This window comes from Mandrillus leucophaeus, unplaced genomic scaffold, assembly GCF_000951045.1.
Source record: "Mandrillus leucophaeus isolate KB7577 unplaced genomic scaffold, Mleu.le_1.0 Scaffold265, whole genome shotgun sequence".
Lineage (NCBI taxonomy): Eukaryota > Metazoa > Chordata > Mammalia > Primates > Cercopithecidae > Mandrillus > Mandrillus leucophaeus.
In genome coordinates this window covers 437176-462004 of record NW_012102754.1, presented here as the reverse complement: position 1 = coordinate 462004, position 24829 = coordinate 437176, and the positions used below count along the sequence as shown (strand labels likewise).

Sequence of the window (24829 nt, the reverse complement as noted above, 5' to 3'; positions counted from 1 at the left end):
CAGTACCATCCCAGGACCCATCATCAATGACAGTTCCAACCAGCATCCTCAGAGGCCAGAGTCAGGGGTGTTCAGGTCGGAATAGAAGTGACTATGAGCCGTGGGCAGAGGCACCTCCAGGGAAATGCCCTTTGATCAGTTGCTCAGCATATCCAGGAGTGGAACGGTCTCTCCATCTAGATTCACACTCCATGCCCTGCCCTGTGCGTGGTCAGTCATAAGACCGAGAAGGAGGCATTGTCCCTAACCTTGACCTCAGGTACCCCCAGGCCTGCTAGAGAGAACATTCTCAGTAGCCCCCACTCCTGCCCGGACCAACAGTGGTGACCACCTATGAGGTACTGGTGGTGGAGAGCTGAGCTGGGGCATCTAGAACTTGTTTCATTCTTCCCTGAGCATCTTCTTTTTTTTTTTTTGAGATGGAGTCTCGCTCTGTCGCCCAGGCTAGAGTGCAGCGGTGTGATCTTGGCTCATTGCGACCTCCACCTCTCAGGTTCAAGTAACTCTCCTGCCTCACCCTCCTGAGTAGCTGGGACTACACGCGTGCATCATCACACCTGGCTTATTTTTGTATTTTTAGTAGAGATGAGGTTTTGTCATGTTGGCCAGGCTGGTCTCGAACTCCGGACCTCAGGTGATCTGCCCACCTCAGCCTCCCAAAGTGCTGGAATTACAGGTGTGAGCCACTGCACCCAGCCTACTGACCCTGAGCATCTTGCATTCCCGCCACTCCAAGGCATAGGAGTTGAGAGATAGGGGACAACCTGTCCATGTTCCCCTCACCCAACTGGGGCATGTCTCTCTCTCTCTAAACTGCTTCCAGAGACCTTGTCCACCCCATACTTCTCAATAAGGTCCAGAAGACCCAGCCCTTGTCATTTAATCTCAATTCTGCTTCACACTTTCTCAGAGATCATGGGCAGGTCTCCTGAGTATGAATCTTTCAATCCACCTGCACAATAGGGAGGGTTCTAGATGACTTTGCTTAGCCCCTGGCTAAGGCACAGGCGGCTAATGAGGAGGGGCTGCCCAGAGCCTTCTGCCACCCACTCTGCCTCCCTGGGCTCAGAGGGAGGACAGCAGCTGGTGGGAGGAGCCCCAAGCAGTTGGGGGCTGAGGCATACACAGAGGATGGAGGCTGTGCAGAAAACAAGGTTAGAGACCTGGCAGGACTCCTTGAGAGATGAGCTCAGGCCAGTAGAAGAAAGGAGAAGGGAGAGCGGGGACAGAAATGCAGAGGAAAGGGCAGCACCTTGCCTTCCAGGTTAGGACCCTATAGACTGCCTGGGCTGTGTGAAGGCTGAGAGGGGCCCCCACACCACACTGTACCTGCCCCACCCACCATAGTCCCTGATATCCCCCGTATTCGTGCGTCATGGCTTTGGGGTAAGGCAGACAGCCTGGGTAGGGGACCAGTTGTCAGCCAAGAAGGTGGAGAGTGAATGAAACAGAGAGCCAAGATGTGGGCAACAAAAGGGAGGACATAGGTGGGGCCCTGCTCAGAGAGGCTATTGGGAAGGCCAAAGCTTAGTGATGAGCACTTACGGATGGTGAGAAGCCGAAACACAGTCTCCCAGGCCGGAACAGCTGTGGAGTAATGGGGTTGGCCACAAGCAGGACTTTTCCTGGTCCCATGCTTCTCCCCCTGCCCCGCCCGCTCCGAGGTCCCTTGCCAGGTACCTGTCAGGCCAGGCCAACTCATCTCTATCGCCCCCTGGTGGATGCTTTAAGGACTTCACTAAGGTTAGGCTCAGTGCCCAAACACCTGGGTGGAGGCCCATTCCTAGGAGGCCAGGTGACCCAGAGGGAGGGCCTCTCTCCTGAGCGCCACGCAGAGTGAGATACACGAGGGAGGAGGCAGTGAGGTGGTGAGGCCACAGGACTGATTCTCAAGCTTTAGTCTGAAATTAAGGTGACCCAGGGCCTGGCCCTTAGACCCAGGCCACTGACCTCTGCTGCACACAAACCCTGCCGCAGACCCAGCTGTAAGCCCCGGTAGAGCCCAGCCTCTGACTGGCCACAGGCTGGACCCTAGCCACTAACTGAGCCCTAAGCCCAGTCCCTGAGGGCAAAGCCCAGTTGACTCATGTGGGTACCTCCTGGAAAGACAAGGACAAGGAGCACCCCACCATCTCCATGCAGACAGCCACCATCCCTCCACAGCAGAGGCCACCATCTGGGTGATTCCTGCTACTCCAGGGCACAGGCTGCCCAAGGAGGGTGGCCAATTTGCCAGCAGCATGGATAGGGGACAGTGTCTCAGGTGAGGCAACATCGAGGTGGTCTCTGAGGACTAGGTATGGGTCTCTGGGTCCCAAGGGAACATGATGGGTGCCAGGGATACCTGAATCCTAGAGGGCAGGCATAGGGGTCCTTTCCAGCAGGAGCACAGTGGAGGCTTCCTAAGTGAGGCCGAGGGGATGATGGCGGGTTTGGGGCAGGCCACTCTGGCTATTGAGAAGAGCCCAAGGGGCAAGCTGGGAAAAGCTGTCAGTTCCCCATCCAGGTGAGAAGGAGGAGGGCTGGGGAAATGGTGACCTGGTTTGGGACATGCTGAATGTAATGGCTGCAGTACATCTGGGAAGAAGCTCCAAGGCTACTGGAATCAGGACCTAAAGTGAAACAGAGCTCGGGTGGCAGGTGGGGACACAGGGCAGCCCCCTTGGGGAGGGGGTGTGGGGGGAGTGTATATCCCCAGGGACCCCCATCTGCTCTGCTGGCAGGGGTGGGGTGAAGAGTCAGAATCAGCCTCTCCATTCTCACCGCTCGCCCAGGGCCTATTTTAATGAACAATGATCCAGCCTCCCCCAATGTGGGAACAGGAACTGCTCTTATCTCTCCCGGGGGAGGGGGCCGGAGCCACAGCTGGCAGTCATTAAACACCCCAATCAGGCCAGGGATGGCCAAGATATTAATAGGCAGGAGCCAGTGACCCTGGAGACACAGCCTCCTAGGAAGAGGGACAGTAACCCCAGCAGGCTATGGGGATGAGGAAGACAGGTCAGAAGGCCACCCTGGCAATGCCCCAGCCTCTACACAGGACAGATGGGGTAACCAAAGGCCATAGAAGGGAGAGGACATGCTCGAGTCACCAGGAAAGTCACTGATAGAGCCTGGCCTTGAACCTGGTTCTCTAAACCCCAGAGCCCTGCCTCTTCCATTACACACATCATCATAGCTGAGACCATTAGGGGTGCCCTATGTGGAAACACATGAAGAGCAGGCCTAATCAGTGACACTGACTCTTTGTTTAAAATCTTGATATTTTGCTCATTATTATGTTTTGCATTAATTTTGATATTTTAAAAATACTAGATTAAAATACTATCTTGATCACTGAGGTTTTTTTGCCACCCCTTTCAATTTTGCACCTGAAGCAAGTACCTTGCTTGCCTCACTCTAATCCCAGCCCAGCTCCCGGGTTCCCAGCATCCCCGTGTCCCAGGATGTCAGCATGGAAGAAACTCTGGAGAGCTCCAGACTGGTCTTTATGTGGCCCAGAGGAAAAGGATCCTGTCAGGGCGATGTCTACTAGAAGGAGGCAGCTCCAGAGCAAATTCAGTGGCTCAGCAATGTCACCGCAGATCTAGGTATTTTCTGTCTGTCCACTCTTCCATCTCAGTATGTGGACTTTCATCCTCAGACTTATCCCCTCATGACTGCACGATGGCTGTCGCTGCCCAAGCATCATGTTCCCAAAGAACCCCATCCACCGGCAGAGAGGAGAATTTCCTCTATATGTCTCCTTTTATCAGGGACGGTCATCTACCCCAGGACCCACCTTTCGCACACTCTCTTCAGGCCAGGATTAGGTCACACACCCAAACCACAGCTGCAAAGATTGGTGAGGGTTCTATAAGGGAAGCTGATCTGCTGAGAAATAAATGGGGATGGCTACTGAGTAGGTAACCAACAGAGTCTGATTCTCAGTTTCTTTTTGGATGTTTCTTGGGATAAATGTGTGATCTTTCATATTCCTCCACCTGAGCCTGGTGGTGCAGTATATGGGGGAGGTGAAAGATCCAAATCAGTCATGCTTCAGTGTAAGAGACAGAAAACATTCCGCGTGTTTTGTACAGAAAGAGATTGAGTGTAGGGAATTAAATATAGGAAGGCTTGGAGGGCTGGAAGTTTGGGTGCACATCTCTCCATGGTCACACCATTGCAGCTGCTGCCTTGCCGAACATTACTGCCAATATCTCAGTTGCACATCCATTAAAGCTAGTGACAAGAAAGCAGAAGGAACATAATGCCCTGTTGCTGTAGAAAACTCAGGTCTGCCATATCCCACCCATCAACCACCACACTGCAGGAAACATGGCCTTTACTTCTCTCTGCTTCCCAACTGTCTTGGTGGTGCTTCCCTCTGGCAGAGCCTAAGTTGCATCAAATTCCTAGCAGTGAGGGAATTCTGGAAAGGGAGCCTTGAGCCTTCCAACCCCAACAAAGCAGGGGAACATGGAAGGGGCTAGAGAAGAGGCTGAGTGCCATAGATAATTTCTAGCACAGCAGCTCAGGTGGCATTGTAGCCCAAGTCCCCAGAAAGCAGAGCCTGAGACAAGGGCCTGTGACCAGGAAACAGAAGAGTGAAACAGGGAAATGAGGAAAGCCAATATAAAGACGAGTTACCAGCCTGGGCAACACGGTGAGACCCCATCTCTGCAAAAACATTAAAAAATAAAAAATTAGCCAGGTGTGGTGGTGCACGCCTGTAGTCCTAGCTACTTGGGAGGCTGAAGTGAGAGGAACACTTGAGCCCAGGAAGTTGAGGCTGTGGGGAACCATGATTATGCCACCGCACCCCAGTCTGGTGACAGACCAAGACCCTGTCTCATGAAAAAGGTGAGCGCTGGCCACTACTGGGGCAACAGGACTCAATTCACTGGGACCCTCTGCAAGGCTGGCAGAACATGCCCAGAATTGTCCTCCTGAGGGACAGAGAAGGAAAGCATTAACCCCTGGCTCCCAGTATCTGTTGCTCAAGGTTTGCCCATGTCAATCCCTCACTCTTCCAGGCTTGACAGGCATGAACAAGAAGCAGGTTCCTGCAGGCATCCCATCACATAATCAGAGGAGATCCGGGGCAGAAAGGGCCAGCTATGTGGTAGAGATGGGGTGAGGAGCTGTCAGATCCCCCGCCTCCGCCAGGAAGCTGGCCAAGGTGGCCAATAGGGAATGAAGCAGAGGACCCAACACAGGTGGCCTCCTGGGGCAGAGAAGAGGAGCCCCATGCAAAGGTCCTTGTGCACTAAGGTCTGCGTGGACACTCACTGGCCCTGCTGCTAAGGTCTTTGGCTGGGGTACTCATAGCTGCTCTCTTGGCTGCAGCCCCAGGGTCTACTCCAGCTGACTTAGCCCCACTGAGGCTCACTCTGGCCCCTCACACCCCTCCAGGCTCAGCCATGCCATCATCCAGCCTTGGATGTGAGCTTCCCCGCTCCATGGCCTCTGTGGCAGACTCACTTCACCATTCACCATGGTAGCACCATGACAGACCCGCCAGTTCCAACTCCTCCAGCTTCCTCATGCCCCAGGGAGCGTGCAGTAACTTCTGGGTCCCTTCCAGGCCTCTGGGAGCTGAGGGTAGCTTGGTGGTGTTCACTCAGATCTACTTGGTGTTAAATCTGTAGCTCCACCATTTTATCTAGGAGGGCCACTTAAGGAGTACAGGTTGCTTGGAGGACTGACTTCCTAACACAGAGTGGGACACACACACCCTCTGTTTTCAGGTTACAATGTGTCCCCTCAATATTTCCTAGGTAATGAGACCAGGGGGGCTTTCCTCCCTTCCTTCCATCCTCACTTCCTCCTTGCAGAGATGATATACCCCTCATCCACCTTTCCCCAGGTCATAATGGTGGAGGGCTTCAGAGGGATATAATCTCAGGGGCCAGGTAATGAGAAGGGTATCTGTTTAATGTTTCCAAAATATTACCATCATATTTTCATTCAGCAAATAATTACTGTGCGCACAGTTCTAGACACCAAGGATGCAGTGGTGAACATGGCAGAGCCCTTGCCCTCATGGAACTGACCGTCTAATGGTGGAGACAGATAGTAAATGAGAAAAGTTACAGAAAAAGAAGGCAGGATGAGGGTTAGAGTGAGGGGGTGCTCTGTTAGTTGAGGTGGCCAGAGAGGCTTACAGTGGAGCAAGAGCAGGCCATTCCCCTCCCTGATGATCAGAGGAATTTAAACCATGTGCATCAGAGCTGGGGCTCGGAGATCTTGCAGTCCAGGTCGAAACATCCAGTTCCCTGCCTCTGCAGAAGCAGCCTGGACAGTAGCTGAGGAGAGCCAGGCGGCCTGGGGCCTCAGCAGGGTCTGAACTCCCCTAGGCAGGGGCTCAAGGGCTGGCCAAGCAGTAAGTAGAGGATGCCTGGTTGGACATGGTGAGGCTTGTTTCTTACGTCCCTCATTGCAGCAGTGACCCAGGCCCACAGACTCCATCTGGATGTGGAGATCCCCCCCACCCCGCCCCCAGTTCAATGTCCTCGGTGCCAAGTGACACAGAACAAGCAGCTCTTGAAAAGACTAATATTTACTCTTCAAACGGGAGCTGGCACAGGCTGTTTCCTGCAACTGGCGTCTGACTCGCCCTGTGGGATGGACACAACAGGAGGCACTCCAAGAGATAGGCAAATGTCCCCTCGGACGCCAGCATTCTGGATGAGATGATGTCTGTGAGATGGGGACAGCATGTTCCAAGGTTCCATCAGACACATCTCATTTCTGCCGCACACCTCACAGTGGAGAGCTCGTTGCCTCTCCAGCTCCTGCTGGACAGCTCTGTGAGAAAGTTCATTCCAATGCTGGCCCTGTGTTCCATGCCCCGGCCCTTGCTCTGATCCCTGGGGCCTCAGGAAATGCGCCCGGAATAACCCCAGGGCAGTGGTGGTCCTGGTCACCTTTATTCCTCCCACCCCCACCTGCCTCTGGCTTCACTTCCCCAGGCCCACGCTCTGGGCTCTGTGGCCAGAACACGCTATTTCTGGGGTAGGAGGAAGAAATTGCCTTGAGGGCACCTCTGTCCCCCTGCAGCTGTGTCCCTTGTCCTCATGAGAGCCCTTCAGCTGAGTGCCTCATATGGGAAAGTCTTGGCCAGGAAACTGCTGGTCAGACGGCTCAAATATGGGGAGGAGAGTCCCTAGTGGCTTGGCGGTCAGAGCCAGCTCCCCCTGCCCACTTTCCCCTCTGGAGTCTCTCCTCTCTGCTCCAAGCTCCTCATGGCTTCCAGAGCCCTCCGGACCAATATAACCCCAGGCTTCAGTTTCCCTGCCCCCACCCCCCACCACTGCAGCCCTGGAGGCTCAAACACTCTGGCAGCATATGGGGCTTTAGAGTCCCCAAAGGTCAGCCTTCTCAACCTCGTCATGTCAACTGCAGGGCTGGGCACGGCCAGGACAAGATCTCCCAGGGGGCATGCAGGCCCACCCCATTCTCCCAGAGCTCTCAGAACTGACTGCTGACTCAAGTAACCCTCTTTTTAAAACAATTCCTTATTATCCCTATACCTAACTTCCAAGCTCCTGGTCTCTTGTAAGAAGCCATTCAAGTGTATTTAACATGTATCTTTTTGCATGTATCCTCACAAAATATTTTATCATCTTGTATGCATATATTTCTTATATAACAGTCATTTTTCACTCAGCTCTAAGTTTTCAGGATTCATCCATGTGACGTTGCATCTAAATCTGGTACATCTGCCTGCATCGTGATGCTCCGTGGTATGCCTGCACACTTTCTTTCCATGATGGATACATAGATTGCTTTCCACCAACACCAGTAAGTCTTCAATGAATGTGTCTCCTTAAGGATCTGTATAAGAATTTTCCTGGGACAAACAACCAGAAGTCAAATTTCCACTTCACAAGGTGTGCACTCTTAACTTGGGTAAGTAGGCTGTATTAGTTTGTTAAGGCTGCCCTAACAAAGTACCACAGTCCGGGTGGTTTAAGCAAACATTTATTTTCTCATGGGTTGGGACTTCAACATGTGAATTTCAGGGGAACAGAATTCAGCTGTTAACAGTGGCATGGCTCTGCAGATCAGCCGTGCCTCTCTACTCACTGCCACCTCACACGAAGTCCTACGTCTCCATACTCCCTCCTGCACTTGATGCCATCCAGCTCTGCAAGATTTGCCAAACTCATAGGTGTGAGGTGATGTCTTATTATTGTTTCAATGTGTATTAATGATTTAAAATCTCTTCATATGTTTATTAGCTTTTTAGGTTTTATCTTCTGTTAATTGTCTGCACATTTTCTATTGGGATTGCTCTTTCTTGCTGATTTACAGGAATTTCTTCTGTGTTATTAATCCCTTAGTGGTTTCTGGCATCATAAATATCTCCTCTCATTCTTTTAACTTTGCCCATGAAATCCTTATTTGTGTATAGTCAAATTCATCAATCATTTTTGCCTTAAGGCAGTCCTTTTCCACCACAAGCCACAAAGATAATCTTCAAGTTCTTCAATGTATTCCACAGAATTTGCCGGCCACATTTGATCCCAGCAACATCTTTGTGCTGACTCAGCAGAGCCAAGTGGGCTCCTTAGAGACTCTCCTCTACCAGCACTGCCCAAAGATGCTTGGCAGCTGTCAGGTAGCACTTCTGCTACCTGGCACCCTTCAAGGGGTAGGCCCCAAGAAAAAAGAAGGCAACTCACCAGCCAGAACTTCTCATCCAGCCCTCCTGGCATAGAAGGAACACTTTCATGGGCCAGAATCTCCTTCTATTCTTTGTGGGTACTGCCAAGTGGGGGACAGACACTTGTTTCCTGCTCAGTGGAAACAGAGCTCCGAACTTTACTGTCACTGGTTCCCTAGAACAAGCCTCAGCTTCGCAACCTGAGCAAAAACGTGGTTGAAGCAGATGGTGTCTGAAAACTACCAACTTCCAAATCCCAGCACCCAATAACTCAGATGTTTATTTTGGCAGTCACTGCCTTCCTCCAAAAGATTCTGACTCAGGACAGATGGTGCAGAGACTCTTGGAGAGTGAATTCCCCCATGTGTCTAGAGGATGGTCAGGAGAGGATAGTGCATTTGCTTCCTTTCTGGGAATTTTATTAGCTGCTATAGGAACGGCCTTTGCAAAAGGCCACCTTCCCTTGTCTGGAAACCTGAGGAGGTGGCCAGCAGCTGTGGCCCCTGGTGGCCATTCGGTGGTCAGGCTGGTCCTGGGAGATGAAACTTCACCTTCACAGTAGACAAGAGCCCAAAACACAGAGCAGGGAAAGTGCCTGCTGCACACAGCAGGACAAGGGCAGAGCCTGCGAACTGGGGAGGCCTCCCAGCCCCCAGGGCATTGTTGTGACTGCTATTTTAGTTGGGAATTAGTGCTAAAGACTATTTGAGCCCTTGCCCCTGTCTAGGCCTCACCGGACAAGAGGACCTGACTTTCACTTCTCTCAGCAACCCCCTCCCATTACGTCAGGCCCACATCACACTATCTAGGAAAGGATCCATAACTCAGAATTTTTCACACAAGTGCAAAGACACATGTTAATAAACACTTTAGATTTATTCTGCCATTTCTGAAGCCACCTCATTTATGTACACATAGGATATAAATGGCTATACAACATTTTTACATACTTTCATACAAGTTTAGGTTGTACTACTATGAGTTTGTTAAAATGTACCCATTATTTACTCAAAATATTTATTGTTACAAGAAAACCATAAGAAGCTTGTGTAACATGAACAGCAAGTATTTAAAATGAATATGTAAATGGTTTTGCCCTGACTAAATCAGCCTAGTATTTTATGCTCTTAATAGAAAAGCCCATTAAACAAAATAGAATCCTGGGGGATCAAATCATATGAATGATTCATGAAACAATACTTCTGAAGCAACCCCAGAATCATATAAATGTAAGGGTTAAAGAAGGTTATATGTACCAAGCATGGGTCGGAGGAACAGAACGGGTTTGTTAATTTTACCCTAAACAAAAGGCGCTTGTGGGCAACAGCTCTGCCATCAGCACACATGGGCAGATGTTTCCATATCCAGCCATTCCCAGATTTTACTGACAAGCCCTTTTCCACAGGTTCCCTGCTGATGAGATTTCCCCAGCAACAGAAGTTTGACATCACTGCTTCCAGATGGGAGAATCAGAGCTCTCCTCATTTGGGTCAGAGGTGGCTGGCTCATGAGGTTTGGTCCAACCAGCAGAACCAGCTCCCTGGATTCTGGAATAAACCAAACACCAATGGTACCATGTGCTCTGTGCCCAGGGGGTGAAAGGCAGGTCCAGGGTGGGAAGAAAAGGGGCTGCTACCTTTTGGAGTGAAAAATTGAGGTTGTTTACACTGTAGTATAACAAAATGCCTTTTTGTAAAGGCCAGAAGAAATGGCTGTGCTGTGCTGCCTGAAGCAGAAAAACCTTCATGTACCAGGTGAATGTAAAGCCTTTCTCCTCCCACACATGATGGATTCACCCAGTATTCCCCTCCACTACCACTTTTGACCCTCATAACAGCACCCTGGGGGAGAAGACTGATGTTATCACCATTTACCAGATGAGGAAACTGAGGCCTGATGGGCAATGATTTGTGCACTGTGACATAGGACTCAGTGAAGAGCCTAGCAAGCTGATGGTTAGCTAACTGGTGCACTCTTTCCCTCACCTTATCTCTCAAGGGCACAACTACACTCACTTTCTCCACCATCATTAACACTCACAGTGCACAGGTAGAGCGTCCCCAGACTTGTGCAACATTCTACACAAAACCATTTGGAATGTGAGCAATGTCTGAACAGGGGCTTGCCAGGCACATCTGATCACCACAAATGCTCCCACCCGTGTCTGTCCTCACTTGTGCTGCACTGTGCAAGCAAGCAGTAGGTTCTCAGAAGGCCATTGTCCTGCATGTTACGATGAGTGGCCAACTCCTTCACAGAACAGCAAATGGCAGCCCTGGCTGCAAGGTGCAGTGTGCAACCCCCATATGCCAAGGGGCAGCTGCTATCTTCCAGCAAAGAGAGAACCCCTAGCTCTGCTCCCTATCTATGCCCTGCTTCCTGTGCCTCACACAGCCAGCCTTGCTGCTGGCCTGCTGGCTGTTGTCTTTTGACTCTGAGCTGTGCTGACCACCAAGAGTGTTACTCCTCTCCAAGACTTGACTCCCAGGCATGGGTGGGAGAGTTGAACCTCAGTGCAATCTGCTCCCACTCTGAAGCTCGTCTACCCACCCCATTCGTTACAATTAAAGGTGGTTTTCTCATCCCTCCAGAGACTCGTTTCAGCCTCTGTCTCCAGAGCTGGAGTGTATAGGGCAGAGGTAGAAAGAGGCAGGAGAGTTGGAGAACAAGAGCACCCAGAAAAGAACAGAGGAGCTCAAGCTCATTTAATCAAAATGCTTACATGTTTTAATTCCAGCATTCTCGAGTTCACAGAAAAGAGGGATGCAAGCCCAAAAAGCAAAACCAGGAGCTTATGGTCACATGCCTCCAGCTGCAGGCAGTGGGACCTCTGGTACTGAGAGGGAATGCCACCTGAATATGCCCCAGCTGTCTCCACCCAGGAAAAGGAAAGCCAGGTACAGTCCTCATCACAATAAGGCTAGCCTAACAGGGGAAAACAGATTTACATGTTTCCTTCATTAGGATATTAGGGAAGGGGAAACCTTTTGGGCTCTGGCCCCTTGGTTAAGAAACCCTTCCTAAGAGCACTGAGCCACACTCTGGCCCTGATACAGTAGATGGGACTTAATACACTCTGATGCTCAAGGCCTTGCAGCATCTGATACCAGAAGGCACCTCTAAAGTTTTGTTTTCAACATTATTTCATCTATTCCCAGATCTAGCCCAGTAAGATCAGCTGCACAGGTAGCATTTAACTACTGGGAAAACAAAAGTGCTACAACAACAGTGAGTCCATGGTGGAGTGAGGATAACTCCTGGTATTTGGAACCAGTTTGCTGGTATCAAGGATCACACAAAAGGCTACAAACCTCCAACCCTAAACCAAGTCAAACCTAAGCCTGGGGATTTCCCTTGGATGAAATCACCAGAACTTCTTTCCTATTATCAGTCTCTTCCTTCAGTGAGCTGAGGATTCTTTTAGCTAGCTGGATTTCAGCCAAACAATGTTTTTGTGGTCACTACTTGTACTGTTTTTCTACTGCATCTTTTCCCTTTTGTTTGCAAAAGTCAACCTCACCCCATGTGGATGTTAACTGATATCCACACATTCAACCTGGTGTGGGTAACATCTTCGGTAGTGCTTTGGTGGTCACGAAGCATTACCAGGAAGGACTCATCTTCAAGGACCGTTTCTTTACTGCCTACTGAATATGGATCATAGGCTCAGATACCCAAAGCACCCCGGGTACAGGTCTACACAGCAACCCAATGCCACACAGGCTTAAAAAGAAAATAGTCCATTTTTAAGCTGTTCTCACCGACTTTTTTTTTTTGAGACGGAGTCTTGCTTTGTCGCCAGGCTGGAGTGCAGTGGCTCGATCTTGGCTCACTGCAACCTCCACCTCCTGGGTTCAAGAGATTCTCCTGCCTCAGCCTCCTGAGTAGCTGGGGCTACAGGTGCACATCACCGTGCCCAGCTGATTTTTGTATTTTTAGTAGAGACTGGGGTTTCACCATGTTGGCCAGGATGGTCTCGATCTCTTGACCTTGTGATCCGCCTGCCTCGGCCTCCCAAAGTGTTCTTATTGACTTTTAAAACGTTTTTGTTCTTCTCATTTAAAACAATTTACCTCCCCTCCTTAACTTCCCATTCTATTTCACCATCTCTTCAAAATTGTCTCCCAGAAAAACTGAAAATTCACCTGCTGGGTATGCAGAAAATTATGCAGATGTGAAATCAGTGGAGAGACAACTCTGGAGTTTATGTCTGAGTATGTTGCCAATATAATTTTCATATTCAGATTTTTTAGAGACAGGGTTTCACTCTGTCATGCAGGCTGGGGTGCAGTGGTGTGATTATAGCTCATTGAAGCCTCAAACTCCTGGACTCAAGGGATCCTCCTGCCTCAGCCTCCAAACTGCTGGGATTACAGGCATGTGCCATCACATCTGGCAATTTTTTTTTTTTTTTTTTTTTTTTTTTTTGTAGAGAGGAATCTTACTATGTTGTCCAGGCTGGTCTCAAACTACCGGCCTCAACCGATTCTCCTGCTTTGGCTTTCCAAAGTGCTGGGAATACAGGTGTGAGCCATCATGCCTGGGCCATATCCAAATATTTTATGTTTGGTCAAAAATAGAAAATTCTATTATAAAAAATAGAGTTACTATGGCAACATTTTCCCAACATAGTTCCCAGTATATAAACTTATCTTTCTTAAAATGATAACAAGGTAGCTCAGTAACAATATAATACCAATGATAACCAAATATAATTTTCTAAAACTACATTCTTACATTCCCTATCTACTCAACTCTTGTAATGGTTTTCCACTTTTAAAAACTATCAAAATAGGATTTTAAAAAATTTATCAAGACCACATAATGCAGTTGAACACTCAAAGCATTCCATGCAACTGTGGTTGAACTATTCAGATTTCAGACTTCTACCAAGAACAATCCAAAGAACAAACTCCCAAAATGGCCTCCTGAGTGGTACTAAACAAGCCAGCCTGAAATTTTGGGAGACCTAAGGGATCTTATCCAGAACCATATTCTGGAAAACTGTGATCAAGCAATTTTTTGACAATGAAAGACAGTAACTTTCCAGAGTATGTGTTAATTATATCTCTATCAAGCTTTAAAAAGTTAACAGCTACTTAACTCTTGTTCATAAAAAATTAGGCCCTCAAGCTAATTAAGATGACTGGGAAAGGTACAGAGGAGGAATTAATTTCGGAGGCGCTCTGCAAACAGGTACACAGTAGTCATCATCATTAAAACAACAGGCACTCAGCTCTACTGAAAAGGCTGATGACAGCAGCCTCTCCCAAGCGGATCTGTAAGGTGCCACTGAATCCATGTTCATTTACCTACTCCCGGTTGTGGTCAATTGTAAGTAATCCTGAAATTCTCATTTCTGCTCATGCTGATAAACTTATCATCTAGTAGTACCAGTTATTCAATTAATTTTTAAAATATTCAGATATACCCTGCAAATAAATAAAAATTTTCTGTACCCACACAGTGCCACCACCATAAAAGGTTACATATAAATTAACTCAGATTTCTTAACCATTTTCTCAGCTTAAGTCTGCCCTCACCCTAAATGAAGTCCAATTTATATCCAAAATATATTTAAATATTCCAAAGGTATTTCGAACCTAAGATATTGAAAAAATGTAAACAAAATTTATCTAGCTTATATTTAAGAATCATATTTTTAGGTTTTTAATTCATCCTGTACTGACCCACTGGAAAAAAAAAAAAAAAAAACGAACCAAGTTATATTTAGACTGAAAGCTGATTTGGATTTTAAAGTGGTTCCTTGGAGACAACTGCCAATTACTAAAACCAGTGTTATTGAATCAAGTGGTTTACTGTATCATTGAACTTAAAAGACCAACATATTTCCTTTCTCTCTCCCAATAAAGCTCTTTCTGGATGAGCCCCCAGATCCAGCTGTCCTAAGTAAACGTGCTGAACTGGAGATCCTGCAGTAATGTTCGGCACAGAACCAAGGCTGGGTATCAAGCAACTTCATGACTTCCACTGCAACTGTTTAACATCCCCAATTCCTGGTTTTTCAGGCCAGTTGGCTGAAAAGGATGGAAACTGGAGTGTAAAGTAGAGAAGCAGAAAGAGAAACATAGACTGATCCTCAAAAGAAAATCAAAGAATCCATTCATCACAGTGTCATCCTCATACTCCATAGTCAGACTGCTTCTCCTGAAGCTGCCTTGTTAGTATCTGATATGAAGACAGAAAAGCCACTCCTATGTGGAAAAGGATTTGCCAGAGGTTCCTCAGCCCGTGCAGGTACATGTTGCCCAGGCAAATAAAGAGCAGCATCAGCACCACCTTCATAGTCCTGGCTGGACTGTAGAACAGGTACAAATAACACTGAAATGAGACCAGAAGAGGAATTCCAATCAGAGATAAAATGGCTACTAGATCATATGCAAAATTCACCTCCCACAGCTTCCATGAGGAGTGTCATTTCCCTCACGTTAGCTGATTAAACTGAATTCATTACAGTAAAGTGGGAACCGATGGTTAGGCTGCTGTTAATTATCGGATAAAAGTGAGGATTTGGAAGATTAAAGGAAAGTGAAATAGATGTCACAGGAAGAATTAGTGCATGGCACATCTGAGAGAAGTTCAAGAAATAGACAGAAATGCCCAGACTGTTGGCAGTAGAGAAAGAAGAGCCCCAGGTAAGCTGCAGACAGCCAGACCAGGGGACCCTAACGTGACTGACTGGTCTCCCAGTGAAGTTTTCCTTCAGGGAGCCATGACAGGCAAGCAAGCTGGTGAGAGGAAGCCATGCTTTTACTATTTTGGTTTCTCCTGAGCCATGACTACATTGAGTACCACTCTTCCCTTGGGCACCCTCCTTATCATGTCTTCCAAAGCATCTCTGAGTCGGGGAAAGGTCTCACAGCAGGGAGAGTGACTGGCATTTTATGTATGACTATCACACATAAAAGGGGCCATTCTTGTTCTGCAAAAGGTAGAAATAGCATTTTGGTTCAATGCTTTCTTGTTTTTTGTTTTGTTTTGTTTTTAAAAAAGGACATCACTGAACATGGATCAATACAACAAAGGTTCAACCTACAGAGGGAGGGAGTGAGCTATCCAACTAGGAACACAGTTGAAGGAATGGGGTGGGACTGTACAATCCCTGCAGTCCTAAAACATAGCTCTAGGAAACTGCCACTGGCTATGTCCAAGGTCTTGGAGACTTGTTTTCTAAAAACTGAGTGCATTTTCATGGGTTGAAAATTTCTTTTTGCACCATCAGGTAATGCTTTTTCTTTTTTGCATTTCTGGGCAATGTTTTTCTCTGTTGCCCAGGCTGGAATGCAGTCGCATGATCTCAGTCACTGCAACCTCCACCTCCAGGGTTCAAGCAATTCTCATGCCTCAGCCTCCCAAGTAGCTGGGACTACAGGTATGCACCACCACACTTGGCTGATTTTTGTATTTTTATTATAATAGAGATGGGGTTTCACCATGTTCCCCAGGCTGGTCTTAAACTCCTGGCCTCAAGTGATCCACATATCTTGGCCTCCCAAAGTGCTAGGATTACAGGCATGAGTCACCGCACCTGGCCTGGGTAATTCTTAAGAATAAACCATTCTAGAATGCATGTGGAAGAGAAGGAAAGTGTCCTAAGAACAGAAATTTTAATTTAAAAAAAAAGGGAGAAAAAAATATGTATTCAGAGAGAGTGCTAAAATCCTAGTCCATATGGAGGACAAGGAAGGAGAATTAGAGCCAGGCTTTCACTAGAATTAACTCTGCCTATGAGGGACTCAAAAGCGCCTCTTTATGCCACCCCTTAGTACACAGCTTATTTGAAAATAACTAATCAAAACCCTCTAGTTAATTTTCTAATGTTTGCTTCAGTTGCTAAAGAACAGGTTTGAGTCAGAAGGTATTACTATTAAAACAATAACAACAACAAAAAACAGCAGTTCTTTGACCTAGTCCTATATATGTATATATGTATTTTAAAAAATTTTTGCGGAGGCCAGGCGCGGTGGCTCACGCCTGTAACCCCAGCACTTTCTGAGGCCGAGGCAGGCAGATCACATGGTCAGGAGATCAAGACCATCCTGGCTAACACAGTGAAACCCTGTCTCTACTAAAAGTACAAAAAAAATTAGCCGGGCGTGGTGGTGGGCACCTATATAGTCCCAGCTACTCAGGAGGCTGAGGCAGGAGAATGGCATGAACCTGGGAGGCAGAGCTTGCAGTGAGCCAAGATTGTGCCACTGCACTCCAGCCTGGGTGACAGTGCAAGACTCTGTCTCAAAAACAAACAAACAAACAAAAAAGTTCAGAGATGGGGTCTTGCTGTGTTGCCATGGCTGGTCTTAAACTCCAGGCCTAAAGCCATCCTCCCACCTTGGCCTTGAAAAGTACTGGGATTACAGGTGTGAGCTACCATGCCTGGCCTAGTCCTATATATTAAAAACTACAAGTACACAGATGCTAGTTTTATAGAAGGACATTCCTGTGCTTGGACTGTCCTAATAATAAGCACAAGGCAATAAGGCAATATCTTGCCACCCACTAGTCAGGCCTAATCCCATCCCCACGTAATCTCATCCCTCCCTTCTGGGAAGTCAAATCCAAACTGTTGGTTTCTGTTCTGCTGCTGTCAATAGCCCCTTGGCCTTGAACAAGGGGCTTTCCCTTTCTGAGCACAAAGTTCTTCCTCTGTAAAATGAGAGGACTGGGCAGAATGGGCCTAAGGTCCTCCACTAAGGGCTTGGTATTGTCCATGATTTGAACCATGACCTTGGTGGAACAAAAATCACATCTAGAAACTTGCTGATAGATGAACAGAAGAACAAAATAAGGTCATGGATTTAATCCACTCACCAAAATATCATTTCACCCACCTGGAAAATGCAGGCTACAAAAGGAACAAGAAAAGCCAGAACGTTTCCAATTTCCTCATGGGCAACCTAAAACAAATACAAGGAACACAAGGAAAGGGATATTTAGAAGAAAGGAAACACAGCACCATAAAGCACTTTACTCTGCCTTCAGTCTGGTATGGTTGACAGTACAAAATCCCTGGCTGGGTGAGACACAAGTTCCTGTTTATGCACCAGATCAGGGTTAGCATACGACTGTTTTCAACAGCCTGGTCACAGCATGTGCCTCCTGTCCCCATGTGATTGTGCTAAGTCTTCAACCTGGAATGAGCCGCCAATCCCTCCACCTCTCAGAAACCTAAGCATCTGTTAAGCTCTAGCTTTCTCTAATTCCTCCCATCTCCAGGCACTGCCGCCTCCTTAGGGTTGCCATCACACACGGTTTTGGGCCATGAGAGCCTCCAAGGCAGGGACTATGTCTTAACCATCTTGCTGGCCAGGTACTTATTCTAATGTATACAAACAAGCAGACAGTTGGTAAGTATCTGGCTAAGAGCAATCATAAACAATAAGAGTAGAAACCATAACACACATTGATCAAAGACAGGATGTGGTAACAGCCAGTTACCACTCATAACATAGGCCTGCTGCCATTCTCCAAAGAGGTCAGTCTACATCAGTCTCCTGAGGTTCAACATCAGTCATGCGTCAGACTTTACGCACTATATTCATGGGTGTGAGTATGGTGACTCTATCTTTAAAAGTAATATCTATTTGTTGATGCTAATAAGGGTTCTATAACTTCTCTTTTTTTTTTTTGAGATGGAGTTTCACTTTTGTCGCCCAGGCTAGAGTGCAGTGGCGCAATTTTGGCTCACTGCAACCTCTGCCTCCTGGTTTCAAGCGACTCTCCCACCTCAGCCTCCTGAGTAGATGGGATTACAGGCATGCACCAACACGCCCAGGTAATTTTGTATTTTCAGTAGAGATAGGGTTTTACCATATTGACCAGGCTGGTCTCAAACTCCTGACCTCAAGTGATCCACCCACCTCGACCTCCCAGAAGTGCTGGGATTACGGGTGTGAGCCACCACACCCGGACTATACCTTCTTAAAATACTTCTTAAAATACTTCAAAATTTTAAAACTATTTTTAAAAAGCACTGAAATAGTAAGTTCCTTTGAAATGAGCAGACCAGTGTAGGAACTTCCTAGTGATATATAATTCTTCGATAAAGACAAAAGGAAGGTGGCATCTGCATTATATAAATCAGATTACAGGACAACCTTTTCTCAGGGTAAAAAGAGCCTGAACCTTAAAATCAGAGAATGAAACTTTTGTCCTGGGTAAATAATCCAGTCCCTAGAGTGACTCCTGGAGTCCCAAGAGTCACAGGGTGGTCTAATGTCCTTGTAGCAAATTCTCCATTTCTTACCAGTATCTTGGCAGGCCCCTCTGGTCTCTTAGGACAATAAACATAAAAGAGCAACTTTCATATTCATTCAACTTACTACAAAGAATAAAATTTAGAATAAAATTTGTATTAGTTTTGAAAAATTATAAAACCTCAATTTTATAGATAAAATGTATACCTATCACTTTCTTCTATCATATGCCCTTCAATTTAAACTGTTAAAAAAAAAAGTTACCTGTAAAGAATGTTCTGCAAGGTGAACTCCACGAATGAGATTCAGGGCAGCACACATGATGTTGAGAATGAGGGAGAGGATACCCAGGGCTGTCACTGGTTCCATTCGGAAATTAGGAGCTTCACAATGAAAAAAAACAAGTGTTTAGTGAAAGTAATTTCTATATGAAAGAAAAATAAACAAAGACATTAACTAGACCTACACTAATGATAGGTTCACTATGTTAAACACAGAATTACAAACATATTAATTGTAAAAGCAGCAGAAGTTAGAGGGAAAAAAGGCAAGAAATGATGGACAGGATGGATGTGGGTATTTGAGTAAAGTTTCTTCCAGAAAAAGGCTCTTTTCCAGGCAAGTACAGGTTTTTTAAGTGCTTAATTTCCATTCTATCTAAAGCAGTAGTTCTCAACCAGGGGCAATCTGCCCCCCGGTGGATATCTGGCAATGTCTGGAGTCATTTCTGGTTGTCACAACTAGAAACAGGCTGCTACTGGCATCTAGTGGATACAGGCCAGGAATGCTTCTAAACATCCTACAGTGAATGCACAGGACAGCCTCCATAATAAAGAATTATCTGATGCAAAAATGTCAATAGGGATTAGGTTGAAAAATCCTAAAACAATTTCTGCTCCAGGCATGGTGGCACACACCTGTAATGCCAGCACTCTGGGAGGCTGAGGCAGGTGGCAGATCACTTGAGCCCAGTAGTTCAAAACCAGCCTGGGCAACATAGTGAGACCCTGTCTCTACAAAAAAAAAAAAATACAAAAAATTATCCAGGCATGGTGACGCATACCTGTAGTCTCAGCTACCTGGGAGGCTGGTAACCTGAATAATCACTGTTTCCCTCTTTCCAGTTATTTTAGGATTTTAAAAATTGCATTTGCTGTGAATTGCTCTAGAAGCGCACATGACATCGCATATTATTATTGTCAGAGAAAGAGGACAAGTTGAATGTTGAGGCATATAATAGAAATGCTTTAAACATTTGACAACCAATTACAAATAAAGCCTTGGTTCTCTTTGGTAGTATAAGAAACTGTTTTATTTACTTATTTATTTGTTTTTTGAGACAGGGTCTTACTCTGTCGTCCAGGGAGGCTGAGGTGGGAGGAAGCTGAGCCTGGGAAGTTGAGGTTGCAGTAAGCCATGATTGCACCCCTGCACTCAAGCCTAGGCAACAGAGCGACCTTGTCTCAAAAAAAAAAAAAAAAAAGAGTTCAGGCACGGTGGCTCATGCCTGTAATCCCAGCACTTTGTGAGGCTAAGGTGAGAGGATCACTTGAACTCAGGAGTTCAAGACCAGCCTGGGCAACATGGTGAAACCCCATCTCTATAAAAAATATATATATATATACAAAAATTAGCTAGGTGTGGTGGTGTGTGTCTGTAGTTCCAGCTACTCAGGAAGCTAAGGTGGGAGGATAGTTTGAGCCCTGGAGGTGGAGGTTGCAGTAAACCAAGATCCCACCATGGTACTTTAGCCTGGACAACAGAGTAAGACCCTGTCTCAAAAAACAATTAAATAAATAAGTAAATAAAACAGTTTCTTATACTACCAAAGAGAACCAAGGCTTTATTTGTAATTGGTTGTCAAATGTTTAAAACATTTCTATTATATGCCTCAACATTCAACTTGTCCTCTTTCTCTGACAATAATAATATGCGATGTCATGTGCGCTTCTAGAGCAATTCACAGCAAATGCAATTTTTAAAATCCTAAAATAACTGGAAAGAGGGAAACATTGATTATTCAGGTTACAAGCTGTTTCTAGAACTATAATGAGAACAAATGCTCATTTTCTCTGTAAAGATAACCACTGAAATTGATTTTGGTTCACACAATTAAATGGTGTCCCTCCCATTCTCTTGCTATACTCCTTTCTTACCCTTATATTTCACACACACACAAATACCTAGCCACAATCCAATTGATGCCTATTGTTAGTGTGTTAGAGTTTCCACTGAGCAATTAAAAGTTACTGTTAGAACAGAATATGCTACCTGTAAAGATTCTAGCCTCAGGACAATAGGGTAAATCAAATCACAGTAAAATGTCCTACAAAGACGGGCAAGGTGACACTTTCTGGATTTGCTCCTCTTGTCTAAGTGTTTAAAAAACAAAACATACATTACAAAGATATGCCTGCATTCATATATGGTAAGTGAGAAGCTTGGAGCTCAATTACCCAGTCTTCCTTTTACAAAAATTAAGTTTATTCTCAATATAAACTAGAACCACTTATTGACCAGAATGAGAGCCAGTTCAAGTATTGGTTGAAACACATTAAACTAAAACACAAAGTTAAGTCACAACCATGAACATAATACATCACTTTTAAAATTCAAGAAACGAGTTTAGCATAAAACAGTTAAAAACAAAATAATTAAGACTATTATAGTGTAGACAGTTATTTTAGCAAAGGATTCAGCTCTTATGCCATTATAGAATTCTTAGAATGTAAATATCCAATTTAATTAAATATTAGTTTAATTGTATGTAATATAAACAGGAATATAAAAAATCATGCTATGTGCTAAGCATTGAGTGGCTAATGACGTTAATGACAAAGTCATGGAATGTCAGGGCACTGTGATCACATTCATTAAGACCTCTTTCTTCAGATGAGGTCTCTGAAATCCACAGGGATAGAGGGAGATCCCAGGTCTCAGAGAGAGCCAGACAGTGAGAACATTAGAAGCCTTGGCTCCAATACCCTGCCCAACGCTCTCATCCCCATTGTCCTCCCTCCAACAAGAAGAGTGGGGGTTTCAGATTTACAACACTTCAGTAAATAATATGACAAGGATTCTCTCTCTCTCTATATATATAATATCTATATTGTATATATTATATATTATATATATTATGTAAATCTATACAGTTCAATAAGTAACTTACAGAAAAAGAGAATGAATCTTCTTTATAACATTTAAACTTGTAGTTCTGTCAGAACAACTTGAACTTAAATAAATAAATACATAAAATTTAAAAATAATAAACTTGTAGACTTCACCCTAATTAAGAAAATAACCTGCCAGCTGAGCGTGGTAGCTCACACCTATAATCCCAGCACTCTGAAAGGCCGAAGCAGGAGGATGATGGCTTGAGCCCAGGAGTTCAAGACCAGCCTGGGCTGTAACATGGAGAAAACTTGTCTCTATTTAAAAAAAAAAAAAAAAGAAGAAGAAGAAGGAAAAGAAAAAAGAAAATAACCTGCCAAGTCATTCTTCAACTCCTGAATTGCATCACAATAGCCTCCCCTCAAACCAATCCACTGTCATAATAGTCAATTTTTTTCTTTTTTAAGACAGGGTCTCATTCTGTCACCCAGGTTAGAGTGCAGTGGCTCACAATCACGGCTCACTGCAGCCTCGACCTCCAGGGCTCAGGTGATTCTCCCACCTCAGTCTCTGCAGTAGCTGGGACTATAGGCACGAGCCACCACCTCTGGCTAATTTTTTGTATTTTTGATAGAGATGGGGTTTTGCCATGTTGCCCAGACTGGTCTCAAACTCCTGGACTCAAGTGATCCACCTGACTTGGCCTCCCAAAGTGTTGAGATTATGGACATGAGCCTCCACGCCTAGCCTGTAGTCAAAGTTTTATAACAGCCACCAAGAAACAGGATTGGTCCATATTTTTCTCAGCGTATTTTATACCACTCCTTCTCCCCAAAAAATCGCTTTCTAGTGGAAAAAAAAAAATCAACGTCCATTTGAAATACACAGTATCACTTCATCAACATCAGGGAACTACAAGCCACTTACCAGGCTCCAAGTGCATCGGTGTGTGACCATTCATCACCCCATTTGCCACATCTGTGTCCTCCAGAGTGAGAACCACTGGAGGCTGCAACTTGAGCTCCTCCTGAATTTTTTCCAAGCTGCTCTCCATCTGAGAGGAACTTACATAGTTAAAATGCCACTTCACTTTCTGAATGATGTTGTCTGCAAAAAGAGAGCAACACAAGTTAAACATTTTCATCAGAACAGATATTATAAGATAATATGTACAAAATGAAGTTCACATTTCTTTTTTTGAAGATAGGGTTTCATTGTCACCCACTCTGGAGTGCAGTGCAGTGGTGCCATCACAACTTACTGCAGCCTTGACCTCCCGGGCTCAAGTGATTCTCCCACCTAAGCCTCCCAAGTAGCTGAGACCACAGATGTGTGCCACCACACCTGGCTAATTTTTTTCATTTTTAAATTGTTTTTCTGTAGAAACAAGGTCTCACTGTATTGCCCAGGCTGGTCTCAAACTCCTGAGCTCAAGGGATTCTCCTGCCTCAGCCTCCCAAAGTGCTGGGATAATAGGCGTGAACCATTGCACCCAGCTGAAGTTCACATTTCCAAGAGCTAATAAATCAGCCAGATTCTGAAAAGTGTCAAGTTAAACATAAAGGTCAAATGATTGCTAATATGAACACTGTCTGATCAATCTCTTCAAAGCAGGATAATTAAAATGTGATTGACTAAAAAGGCAATAATGCATCACAGAACCTCAGCAATGAGTCAGGGGAAAGGGGCATGCGTCTAAGCCCCTTACCACTTCTGATAGTACAGTACAACCCTAGGCAATTTACAGAATATTTCTAAGCTTGAAAAATGGAGACAGTTACTCCTGATCTGATTAACTCAAAAAAAGGCTTGTTTGAAAAAAATTACAAATGAAATGTTGTGCAAACTAGGATTACATATTTGAAAAGTATTCATTTTAATTCTTAAATTTATGTTAGGATTAATCCATTATCGAATCTGAACAGTTCTTGAAGTGAAGTTTCATACACACTGGCAAAGCAAAATCATGTATAATTCCACTCTCAGTGTACTTTGACTCATTCTACTCCCACTCAACAATGAGCAAACATGATGCTGGGGAAGGGGCTCCCATCAGATCAAGCAAATGGCTTTAGAAGGAAGGCACATCCAGAGATGAGGGGAGAGAAGAACACAGGTCTACCCAGCTCCAAATCAACTCATAGCCCAGGGATGCCGCAGCTATGGTCTGTTTTGAACTAGCAGCCCTCTTCAGAGAAAGAAGTGCGGCCCAGAGCACAAGCTTGACTAAAACCTCACAGGGAGACTCAGGGGCAGAACCCTCAGTCTATTACTGGTCTACCAGGCTGGAGCCTGCCTACCAGGGTGACACCAAAAGAGGGTGCTAGCCCCATTCCTGATGGACTAGCCAGTGAACACATGAAGGAATGTGAGGGCTGTGGCAGGAGTAGCCAGAAAGCCTAAGTGGCAACACTTTCAGGTGCTGGTTCTGCCCCTGACCATTTTTAATAAATGTTGCCACACCTTTGTTTAAGAACATCACAGAGTCAGCAGCTGTTTACACGGAGAGCACAGAATGTCCCCCAACTCCCACCTCCATTCCTCTTCATCCAAGAGCTCAAAATGACCCACACCTGACCAAAATAGGGCACATACTATGATTATCATGCTGTGTTCCAAAGTCTCTAAGCCTTGACAAGTCCTTTCTGGCAGAGCCTACAAAAGAAGTATCATTTTCCAGAGCAAACTTCTGGGTCAAGGAACTGTTTTTTTCTTCCAAACCATCACAGACTGATATTTTGATTAAAAAAAAAAGCAATAAAAAATAATCACAGGAATGTCAAATTACCGTAAGAATTTCTAAACACCAGTTCTCACTTTCCGTGCTTACCTCCTGATGGTATAAACACCC

General features: G+C 45.6%; 1 protein-coding gene across 5 annotated transcripts in view; it reads right to left on the bottom strand.

Moving 5' to 3' along the window:
• Window positions 1–9507: 9507 nt before the first annotated feature.
• SEC22C (SEC22 vesicle trafficking protein homolog C (S. cerevisiae)) overlaps window positions 9508–24829 on the bottom strand; it is a 59410-nt gene continuing 44088 nt past the window's right edge. For 2 of the 5 annotated variants that reach the window (XM_011984272.1, XM_011984271.1), the window contains exons 4-7: window positions 22906–23085; window positions 19132–19250; window positions 17503–17568; window positions 9508–10197 (exon numbers count right to left, since the gene is read on the bottom strand). In XM_011984272.1, coding sequence (XP_011839662.1) covers window positions 10156–10197; window positions 17503–17568; window positions 19132–19250; window positions 22906–23085 — 407 coding nt within the window. In that variant the 3' untranslated portion in view covers window positions 9508–10155. Of the gene's footprint in view, window positions 14993–17502; window positions 17569–19131; window positions 19251–22905; window positions 23086–24829 lie in introns of all 5 variants that reach the window. The other 3 variants (XM_011984270.1, XM_011984269.1, XM_011984273.1) reach the window with 2 other exon arrangements.